Genomic DNA, 12,308 nt, shown 5'->3' on the forward strand with positions numbered 1-12,308 from the left:
GTCGAAGAGAATTCTCCCAAGCTTCAGGTCTGGGAAACTTAGAGAGGAAGAATGAAAACAATTATTATCTCTCTTTTTGTTCAGGTTGTTTATAGATATGTACCTTCAGAGTGTGCTATTCATAGTTCACCAATAGTGTGAAAGGTTTTTACTTTGAGACCAATCAGATTTCAACTTAGCGATTCTGGTTATAAAAGGACTCTACCCTCTTAATAAAGTCTCTCTTTTTCACCTTCTGAACCATGGAGTCATTTTGTCCGTCCCTGACTCAACAGTGTCATCTGGTGGCCGCCGACGTGATCTGCAGCCTAGGCTGAAGGCACGGGACCCTAGAGGGTCCAGCTCAGTTCGCAGCCGAGGCTGAACACGGAGGGATCTGGAGACTCCTCGTGAATCAGACGCCGTTTGCCCTCTTGAGTGAGGTAACACTGACTGTGCCCTGTGTCTTCCTGAGAGGACTGGTCCTGTTCGGACCGCGAGCGTCGGCCCCGAGAGGCCAGGAACTGAGTGGGGATGGTTTTTCCCGACAGAACAGACTGTCTGTCTCCTGAAGTGGACACCTGCTGAGGGACGGGTTTTCCTTAAAAATGGGGAACCAACTTTCTTGCGACGAACAAGTAGTTCTGATCGCATGGAGGGCTTTTGTACTGCCCATGAGACTCGCTGTCTCTGATGGAGAGCTCTGCGGTCTGCTGGCCTGGGCCAGAGATTGCAGGTTCTCAGCAGATGTGAGCGCTGCATTCAGTTCGGAGACTTGGGAATCCCTAGGTGATTGCTAACTGAAGTCACCACAGGCAATACGGTCGCAAGGTCTTTACTGCCTGCCTGGAGACGCATTTCTAAAGCCCTTCAGTGCAAAACCCCGGGTAAAGCGGTCCCGAGCCGCGGACCACGACCACCGCTGCCGCCCCCAGCTCCACTGGAGCGGGGAGGGATGGCTTTCCACAGCTCAGAGGCAGCTTTCTTCCGTTTCGCCGGAGCACGCGCAGGAGGGGCTGGAGTCGCCACCCGCGGCCGTCGCGACAGCGGCAGGGACACAGTCAGTGGCACCACCCGCCCCCCGCGACCAAGCAAAACCACCATGGAGCTTTCTCCCGCACCTCTGGCCCCCGAGCCAGCGGCAGGCCCCCCCCCGCAGCGCCGCCCGCTTTGGAGAGACAGGCAGCACATCATGCAGCGGTGGAAGAACCCCTGCCCTGGGGGAATGGGGGTGGGGCCACGAATCAGGGAACTGGGCAACAATCACTTGTATGGTGGGAGGCGCAGGAGAGTGCGCAGATCACTCACTTGTCCTGGGCAGACGTCAGCGGTGCCAAGAACCCCAAATTCAGCGTGAAATTTCACATTCCCAGAAAAACCTCTCCTTTCCATCTGCCAACACGGACCAGTGGTCCTGGAGAGAGTGGGGGGAGGGAGGAGGAGGAGGCATTAGGCCACTCCTGTGGCCGGGACACTCACAGCATGGTGGGGCGGGCTGTGGAAACAAAGACGCCGCCCCACGGGCTGGGTCTGGGCCCCTTGGCCCGCCCAACAGGGCCCAGGCCACCACCCTGTGGGCCGAGTTTGGTGTCCTTGGTCCGCCCACCCGGACCGGGTCCTCCGCCCCGCCCATCCCCGCAGGGTCCTAAGATCCTCTGCTGCTGCTGGTCTCTCTGGAAAAAAAAGAAAAAGGGCATCGTCTTCATAGATAGCTCAGAGCACTGGAACATCACAACTTAGGCTCAGCCTAGCTGTATTAAGGGCTGTTGCCATGGCTTTCCAGCATTTTTCTCAAGTGTTTCTGAATTTGGTCAATTCCACTCAATTGTTTTGAAAACTTTGAGGATGCAATTTGGACCGGAGTTCAATTTTATCACTCGAGTTGTTCATTCAAGACATGATTGCATAGGCCAAAAGCCTTGCATGATTCTTCTATCAAAGTGCACACACCCTGAAAAAAGCAATTTCAATGAAAGCCAACCAAGGCTTGACCTTACTGGCTGGGATAATCCCAGAAACCTAAAGGTTTGCAGCTGTGGCAAACAGATATTACTCATTTTGCCAAATTTGGCTGATTTGGGCATGTGCACGTGTTTATTAATACCTTATTTTCTGTCATGTGGGCATCTAATCACACTGGGAAATGGGTTTTGACAAGTCGGACTGCCAGTCCTTCGGCAGTATAGTTTGTTACTATACTAGAGTTCATAACTGATTTCTTGGAATTTATAATATCAGTTAGAGATCTCTTCAACTGTTCTGATCCAATGTCTGATTAGAGATTTTGCTTGACAGTTGACAAACCTCTTGAGCTGTGTTTGTTCTCCTTCCTGCAGGGGGTCCTGCAGAGGACTACAAATGCCAGCTCCCTCTTTAAACGAAAAGGGGAAAATATGGAGATTCTCAGTTCAGTTGAAGAGAATTCTCCCAGGCTTCAGGCCTGGGAAACTTAGAGAGAAAGAATGAAAACAATTATTATCTCTCTTTCTGTTTGCGTTGTTTATAGATATGTACCTTCATAGAGCTCTATTCACAGCTCACCAATAGTGTGAAAGGTTTTTACTTTGAGACCAATCAGATTTCACCTTAGCAATTCTGGTTATAAAAGGACTCTACCTCTTAATAAAGGATCTCTCTTTTTCGCTTTCTGAACCACGGAGTCATTTTGTCCGTCCCTGACTCAACAGCATCACCTTTCTTAATGGTGTTCCACTTGCCTTGGTGCACTGATAGATTGTTCTAGAAAAGATACTTTTCCCTCACACTTGACAGCAGTTGCCTCCAGAGGCTGAAGATTTCTATCTTTTTCCCAAACCCCTTGTCAAGGCCTGCATCCTGGGACAGAGATCTCAGTTGCTTGGCTTTATTATTACCATATAGTTTCCAACTGTGGGCTACATTATCCTAGCATCAGAGCAGCCAGGTCACATGGGGCTCACCCAGATAGCAGCTGAAATCTTTTTTCACATATCTCACAGCTCACCCAGGAATAAGGATTGGGTGATTTTCTCTGGCCCTGCCTCTTCCTCCTGTTGTGAGGGCCCTACTTCCTCCTCATCACTCACTATGTGAACTGATTTTGTCTTGGATTTCTTCTTCTTTATAGGGGCGACTGCTGCCAGGATGGGTTGTCCCTCTGGTTCAGTTGCAGTGGACACAGTGCCTGTTGATCTGCTTTCCTTCCTCTCCCCCTGAGGGTGCCATCTAATGACAAGCAGTGTCCAATAAGTATTAGCCAGGGCCAAGCACACTGCAATAAGTTGCCTCTCTCTGGAACTGCCACAGTGATTTTCTTTGAAATATTCTTCCACTTTATCAGGGTTCTGTATTTTTTCAGGGGTGAACCTCCAAATCATTGGAGCAGAATAATCCTTCAAAAGCTGGCCCATTTCCTCTCACATTCCATGTGACTCATGACTATCCACCCTTGCGGCAGATCTCTGGAAAACCTCCCTTGTTGGGGAAGATGAAACAGGAAAGCCTTATAAATATGATTGCCTGGAAAAAGATTTTGAGAATATAGAAACTATAAGCGAGATTGAAATGAAAGCAAGCTTTGAGATACCTTAGTTACTGAACAACTGGAAAACAATGGTGGCGGACTGAAGGTAATCCCCTTTTGATGAAACAATACCCTCTGCTTGCAGACAGGTCCAAGGGTCAGAGCAGACCCTACTAGCTTAGCAGAAGGGGTCCAAAGAGTAGTTTTTAGGGTTTAAAATGTAACACAGTATGGTAATGTAATTATTCTTATAGGCTGTATGTAAATGCTATAGGATTTGTATATTGTACTAGACTGGTTAGTGAGAATTAGAATATTCAACACAGAAGATTTATTGTATTGTAACGGGAACCTTGCTCTCTTACCCTTTTACTCTCTTACCTTTTTACGCTCTTACCCCTTTTACTCTCTTACCCTCTCATCCTCTCTACCCCTCTCTTCTCTCAGGCCTGCTCCGAGCTGTGGCTGGCAGCTCCAAGCAGGGCCCCAGTACCCATGCCCTTTGCAGTAAACCACAAGTTCCACTACCTGGCTTCAGAGATCTCTCGTCTCCATCCGTCCCGACCGTCCTACTCCCTGACGCTCCTACACTCTCTAGAAATCTTTCTTGACTCTAAACACAGTGTAGACCTCGCTGAGGACACCTGGCAGACTTAGCAACAACAACATGCTTTCCTTAACATCCAGAGTGAATTCAAAATTCTCAAAAGCTGCTGTAACAGGCCTGAAGAAGGAAAAGGGGGTGAAAAACTGGGGAAAATCATCTTCCCCTGTTCCCCTACACACTGAGAACAATTATTCAAGAATTCCCAGAGGTAGCTAGCACCTGAAGTAAGGGCAGAAGAACAACACTGAATACACATCACAAATGATCCCCATTGCCCTTGATGTTATCATGTCATTAAGTGATATTCCACAGTACAGCAACAAAGTAATCCTGTTCCCTCTCCCTGCTCTGAAAAAGAGCACCATGAGGAGCACATACAGGAATATATACAGACTTAGGTACCATATCCACTTGAACAGATCAAGCAACATTGTGACCAATGGCTCTGTACCTAATACAACAAATGCTTAGATCAAATTTGTTTCCAATCCACTCTGGCTGGCTGGCTGGCTGGCTCACTCACTCTCTACTCTCCCCCACAGAGGAGAATTAGAGACATAAAAAGGCAAAGATCACAGGTTGAGATAAGAACAATTTACCAGAAACAGCAATGAGATAAGAAAACCAACAGTAACAGCAACAATACTAATAGCAGAGTGTACAAGACAGGTGAATGATTCACACACGATGGCTCACTGGGGAACCTGGTCTGCACACTCCACATACCCTGTCCAAACCTCAAGGGTACCCACCCCACTCCTTCCCCCCTGCGAATGGCATGAGGTGGTATTAAATAACCTGAAGGACCCAGCTGTGTCCATCCTGGCTGCTGCAAAAATTAACTGCATCCTGGCCAGAACCAGGGCAGTAACTTACAAGTGCTTAAAAGAATATCAGCAACAGAAATTTATGCAAAAAGCTCGATAGTTTAATTTCCTATTGTGATGAATAAATCCTGTAACATCCACAAATAGTAAAAGACCCATGAGTGTTTAACAGCTCTCCAATTACAAAGATCTAGCTTACAAGACATATTATTTTATTATCTTAATGATCCATCACAAACAGAAAACAAAAGAATGTTTTAATGTCTGATATGTGTATGTGAAATCTGTGAAAAATGAGTATTTTATGATTGGCTTTTCGCAAATATTAAAATGAATATTATATGTGTTGTGTTAGAAAGCAATGCTGTATTAATTCTCTTAATTACTGTGTTAAACATAGTTTTAGGTTATAAAAATTGTTAAAATAGAAACGATGCTATGTAGGATACTTTTTTTTAAAGAAAGGACTTGCAGCGAAATAGCAGCCGCAGGACACCTAAATCTTTCAGAGAAAAAGAACTTGTTGCCCTCTTATCAGAAGAAAGGAACTTCTGTTAGGATTAAGAGGAAGAAGTTGAGGATGACCAGACAGAATCCTGTATTTGAATGGAATTTATGCATCATGTATGAAGTGTATGAATATGCAACAGGCTATTGCTTTTAAGGGTTAATCCTTTGTTAATGGGTGTCGTTTTTCGGGCAACCTGATCTTGTAGATGTCCCTGCTCATTGCAGGGGGTTGGATGAAATGACTTTTGGATGTCCCTTTCAACTAAAACAATTCTATGATTTCCCCTGTAATGCAAAACAGAAATGATTATGTGCTCTAGTCATCATTTGCTCAGTGAGTAGCAAGTCATTCTTGAATATACTATCTGTAACACTTAGCCTGGTCAATTTAGCATTGCAAAGGTGGCCACTTACTGTGAAGCTTAAGTAACTGAGATAAATGCTCCAGTCCTTCAACTACTTTAGGATCACAGAACACCTGAAATAACATCACTTTTTCTTTGACATAAAATGATGTTAACTTTTAGTTCCACTTCTAGCAATTAACAGCAATACTTTCTCAGCTATACTTCCTTCATGCAAAATGTTTTATAAAAACAACTTGCTACAGGAGAGGAAAAGGTTACAGTTTTGTTTTTTTAAGAGTGCTTAAAAATACTGAGAAGTATCACTAAAAAGGCTTTAACATTGTTTTTGCTTTTGTCCCACACTAGACAGCTTGACATGAAATAAGGGACCACACTATACTCAGTTATCCATGGATAGATAATATAGGTTACAGATTAGCCATGCTAGATAACCACATTAGCTGTATCCAGAACCATGAAATATAAACACAATTTCAACACAAAGTCAACTTGTATCCAAAATGCTGCTTCCAAATCAGCATGTTGTTCTCCAAAGAGCACAAAAGCAGGATTTACTCAGCATCACAGTAAAGAGGCACTTCACTGCATCTTGTAGCACATACCTCCTACTTTCTGCTAGCCTGTAATTTAGGTATGGACGTGAAATTTTAAAAAGGACCAAAAAGGTCTAAACTATAAAAGAAAAAAAATTTCATCACAGACATTCCATACTTTGTTGTTATTAGGCCCTGAACATTTTGTCATGAGAAGTGGTCAAATCACTATGCCTGGAGGTATTTAAAAGACATGTAGATGTGGGACTTAGGGACATGCTTTAGTGGTGGACTTGGCAGTGTTAGTTTAATGGTTGGACTCTATGATCTTAGAAGGCTTTTCCAACCTAAATGAATTTAAGATTTGAGATAAAGCATGCCTTTGTCAAAGTTTCAACACATTCATATATCATTCTTCAACTGAAATGCAAATTCCCAGTAGACATCTCTTCATGTTTTACTCATTTGTCTCAGAAGTTTTTAAAAAATCTTGGGAGCTTTTGAGTTGACATTCAGGCTGCTGCCAAAACTTTTATTAGGGGATGGAGGGAAGAGAGGAGGAAGAGAAAAAAAAGACACAAAGATGCCTTCTGAAAACTCATTTGTTATACAGGCAAAAAAATCACAGATTTCTGAATCCTAATATGAATTTCACAAAGGCAAATCTTAAAATCAGGGAAAATACCACTCATATTTTGAATGTTTTCAAAATTAATATTTCACCTTTCCAAAAAAAATCTCTTTAGGAATAAAATATTAAATTCAGTAAGAAATCCAGCTACTCTGATTCGGTAAGAATAAAGAAACTACATTTTAGAATTAATCTCATCAACACAAAACAGCACATCTGAAGCAGGCAAACTAGCTCCCTAATAACATATTTCAATACAATGAAAAGTATCATAGAGACCTTCACATGACAAAAAACTATGCTGTAGCACTAAATCTTCAGCAATAAATGAAGTTTCTAAAAGCCAAACATGAGTAGCTAAGGTCCAAGAAAATTTCTGAACCAAAGTGAATTAACATTACTTCACTCTCACAAAGGACATTTTAATTTTCACCAATAAAAGTGTAAATAAAACTAAAAATATTTACTGTTGCAGCAGACTGCAGCACATGACAATTATTTCAGTGAACGTTATTTGAGTTTTCTTTCAGCAAATAAGGAATTAGTTACAGATCAAATAAGTATTTTATCTTACTAAATATAATTATCTGAACTACAGAAGGTGTTGTGTCTCTACAGCTGCTTCAATTTGCTTAGTTGTGGCACATTGTTTAGAGGACAAGATCAGCTCTTTGTGTTACTGTATTTTAATAGATTCCCAACTTGTACTGAATGAGAACTCAAAAAAAAACCCAAAACAAAAACACACAAGAAACCAAACAACAAACCCACCATAAAACCCCTACATGTATAAAAAACTTAAATGCAGTGACAGCTACAAAGAACCTAGCAATTTCTCAGTTTTCAATGGGACTGAGTTACAACACGTCTGAAAGAATTGTAAGGAAAAGAGTGACCTGTACTCATGTCAGCTATCATTTGTAAATCAGCTAACAATATTTACCGCTGCTTTCTTTTGGGAGAGGTGACCTCAGAAGCTTCAGTAGTTCTACAGAATAACTTCCCTTGTGCTATGACTTTGATTGGTCCTACTGCAATATTATTTTTAACCTAACACAGCAAAGTATTTTGTTTCAGTATTTTTTATTCCTATAGCAACAGGCTATTGCTCTATTCTAAATAGAGAAACATGATTCCCTTTCCCAATCATGTTTCTGAAAGGTTTCCAAATAAATTATAGATGCTCCTTTTGTTCCAGTGTTCCTGTTCCTCTAAGGACACCAGATCTGTCATGAACATATTTTAGCACATACCCTTAAAACCTATCTTGACCTCGAAATACAGAAATACTTATATATACACAGAATATCCAAATGAAAGAAACATTGGAAAAAAAAAACACAACAACCAGCCCACATACATAAACTACCATTTAATTAAGTCAAATGAAAAAAGAAATTAATTTTGTTCAAGCATTGAGAATGGGATTGAGGCGTGTTGTGTTTGTTTTGGGGCAGCTGGACATTCCCATGACTGCACCCATGCTGCAGCAACAACACAAAACTTTTGTCTGTGGTTGTTACAACCATTCCACTATCTTGAAATCAGGATTCACATTAATATATAACAGTGTCCTAGAAACACTAAAGTAATCAATCCATCACTGACTAAATCTGCCTGAAATTCTCTCTCCTATGAGTAAAGGTTCTGCAATTTACACTTAAAAATTATTAATGGCAGGTCCTTACATGCAAGGCTTTTTTAATAGAATTTATGCAGTGTTAAGCCATATTCACCAGTGTTTAATATTAGAAAAAAAAAAACCTTGAAACTAATTTATCAATGGAGTTCTCAGTGACTTTTCTGAGAAAAAGCTATTTTTAGGGAAACGCTCTTAGGCTAATTCGGACTATTTTAATTCTTTTAAACTCAACACTAATTATTTTGTCCTGTTGCAATAAAAAGGAAGGACATTACCAGCTTTAAATTTACCGGCTTTTCTTTGCCTTTCCCTAACATTTCATGAAGTTTCACAATTATACTTTATAGACCCTATATTACTTTTCTCTGCTTGCTATCATGACAAAATCTCACACAAATGTCATGAGAAATAAATTTTACCAGTAGTAAAAATTTTATTAAAAGCATTTCCAGATGCATGAAGTTTTGCTAACTTATCATTAGAACAACAGAGAACAAAAAAAAATCTTTGAAAATTAATCTATAGTTTTATTTTAAAATTTAAATAATGGAGATTTTAACTCATGGAGACAAAGCTGTTTACATAGTGTTAGAAAAAAAGAGTACAATCAGACACAAAACCAAAATACAAACTCTAATGAATCATGTCTAACAAGCACAGAAATGGTGCATGCTGAGATTTGTGCACATAAGATCCCTACCCTAGAGACATTATCATCCCTTCTGTTTGACATCTCAACTGCAAAATCTCAAGGGAGTCACGAACATATGTGCCACTGGAATCACTTAGTTACATTTTGCACGCACATTGAATACCTGCAGTGTTTGCCACTGTTGCACTTAGCAATGTTGGATGATGTATAATTTTGATGCACACCAATGCAAAGCTGGATTTTTAGGCCCAGTGTTTGATATACTAGGTATAGTTGCACCATATATTCTTTCTAGGCAGACAGATTGTTCCTTGCCTTGAAATCTTTACAGCCGAATGCCTGCAAAATTCAGAGGATTTAGCACACACTCATGGGGGGGGGGGGGGGGGGGGAGGCTGAATGATCATCCAGTCTATCCCACCTTCCTCAAGGCAAGACCTCCTAGGTAATCCTGACAGATATCTGTCTTGTCATGCTTAACTTACTTTCATGCAGCTATTCAGGTATGTAGAAAGAGAAATGTGCATACACACACGCCTTCAGATTCAACAAATGGAAGAACACAACACTGAATATCTTTGTTATGATGTTGTGGCAAGGTCCAACTGAAAAAAAAAGTGACTACAGGAATATGGCCAAAAATACACAATCTAAAGGAGAAATAAAATATGCTATTGTGGCAAGCATACATACAGATATACAAACACGCATTAAAAAACAAATGTTAACTAGGAAAATTACTCTTTAACCAATTCTTTATCAACCATCAAATCTATTTTAGATGCAGCGTAGAGTCAAAGAACACAACTTAGGAGCTTTCCCCCTGTTATTCTGCACTCACAAACACGGTTTTAGGAGACTTCCACCCAAATCAATTAACTGTTTCATTAGTTTACTTCTCACCAAAAAAAGAAAAAAAAAAAACCAGGTTGCTTAGCAAAACTTATAATACATAAATAAATGCATTTTATGCTTCACTATACATTGCATCAAACTAAACTGACAGGATTTTCTGCAGTGTGCATGCTTTTTATACTGATTACCTCTTTCAAATCAAACAAAAAATCCTGCACACTAGTGGAAGTATGACTTCCTCAATGACTGTTATTAACAGCTTCATGTCACCTAATCAAGCTATAAATTCAGAAAAAATGAAGAATTACATAATAATGCCATTTCCTCTTTTTGACAAACTTCTCATTATTCAAGGCCCATTTTCGTCAAATGTATCTCCCCGAAGTTAAAGGCATTTTTAACACTCTGGAAAGTCTTATTAAAAAGGGCCACTAAGCATACTAAAGCACCTGAGAAGTCCATAAGCACCATTAAGTTGTGTCTGACAAAATACATAGGAGTATATAAGCCTTCCACATTAGTTACAGGTAAGTACAAGAGTACAAAAATATTAGAGGTCTAACCAGGGCTTTTAAGTCAACTACCAATGCTATCAGAGGCTCCAGGACCTCTTCCTCCTCCAAGCCCTACTCTGCCTTCCTTGAGATGCTACAAATATTAGAGCCCCTCTGCAAATCCTGCATTCAAAGGGCAATCCAAAATCTCCTACAGGTCTCCTTCCGCTCAACATCCAATCATTTTCCCCACCTCTCCTAAATCCCGAGCCTGTTCCAGCACGCGCCCCTACCCCTAAGCTACATAACAGTCCACCGTCCCCCACAACGCTTCTGCCCCAACCCTACAGCAACGCTCACCCAGCTGCATCCTTGCTCCCATCCCACCCGCGCCCTAGCGCCACTTACGCTCCTCTTCACCATCAACAACCTCCATAGGCCCCCGAATAAGCGGTAGCCCGTCAGCCATCCCCCTAGTCAGCGCGCCCGGCCGCACCTCACGGTCCTTGAGGCCCAGAAGCAGCACCTCTTCCATGAGGGTGAGGCGTGTTTCCTTGGAGTCGCCCTTCTCATCGTCTCCGGGCTCGTCCCGGCGGCCTTCATCCTCAGATCCGCCTCCTGCCTCCCGCTCCTTGGCGGCGGAGGCGTAGCGGGAGGCCTCTGTCCGGCGCTGCACCAGCCCGGAGCTACGCTGGGTCAAGGAAGTCATGGCTGGAGGCAGTGGAAGGTCAAAGGCCTGCCACGGGGAGAGGAACTTCGCGGCAGATCGGGAGGGGGAAAGAAGAAGAGACGGCAACCACTCCTGCCTCCGCCCTATCCCCACCGGGACAACGGCCGGCCGAGGGGAATCATGGGGAGCGGGATTCGGCCGAGGCAGTGGCGATGGGAGCCGGCGTTCCCCACCTGCTGCAGCCGAGATGGCGGAGGTGGCTTTTCTTGCAATATGGCGGCGTAGGCTGATGTCAGCGGAGGGTGTGGTAGTGGCAGGCGAGGGGGCACGACGGGAAAGTGCCGCGGATGGGAGGAGCCCCTCACGGAGCCGGAGCTGTGGACAGAGAGCCTCAGGGATGCGGCCTCCTCAGCCGTAGGGAGTGCGGGTGGCGCCGGCTCTTATTGACTATTACTAATCGTTAACCGGGGCTGTGGAGGACGATTAATCCGATGCTCAGGGCGGAGGGGAAGGGGGGCTGGAGAGCCAGTGCCCGCCGCGGAATAACGCGGGGGCTGGGTAGTAGAGTCTCATAAATTAATTTTTTTAAAGTGCTTTATTTACAAACTTCAGTCTGCTGGATTTCACTTGTAGCCCCAAGTCTGATTGCTAGTGCAGCCCCCAGGACTATATACATATACATATACATATATATATATATAGTGAAAAATGCATGTATTTTATGATTGGCTTTTTGCAAATATTAAAATGAATATTATATGTGTTGTGTTAGAAAGTAATGCTGTATTAATTCTCTTAATTACTGTGTTAAACATAGTTTTAGGTTATAAAAATTATTAAAATAGAAACGATGCTATGTAGGATACTTTTTTAAAGAAAGGACTCGCAGTGAGATAGCAGCCACAGGACACCTAAATCTTTCAGAGAAAAAGAATTTGTTGCCCTCTTATCAGAAGAAAGGAACTTCTTCCCGCCTCGAAGGCGCTGTTAGGATTAAGAGGAAGAAGTTGACGATGACCAGACAGAATCCTGTATTTG

At 42.5% G+C, this 12,308-nt stretch overlaps 1 protein-coding gene across 1 annotated transcript in view; it reads right to left on the reverse strand.

The window, feature by feature from the left end:
* Nucleotides 1-11,309, reverse strand: part of LOC134431511 (Golgi phosphoprotein 3-like) — a 182,684-nt gene extending 171,375 nt beyond the window's left edge. Inside the window, exon 1 of the mRNA XM_063179511.1 lies at nucleotides 11,097-11,309. Within this exon, the coding sequence (XP_063035581.1) occupies nucleotides 11,097-11,309 (213 nt within the window). The remainder of the gene's footprint in view (nucleotides 1-11,096) is intronic.
* Between the last annotated feature and the right edge of the window lie 999 nt (nucleotides 11,310-12,308).

This window comes from Melospiza melodia, chromosome W (assembly GCF_035770615.1).
Source record: "Melospiza melodia melodia isolate bMelMel2 chromosome W, bMelMel2.pri, whole genome shotgun sequence".
NCBI lineage: Eukaryota > Metazoa > Chordata > Aves > Passeriformes > Passerellidae > Melospiza > Melospiza melodia.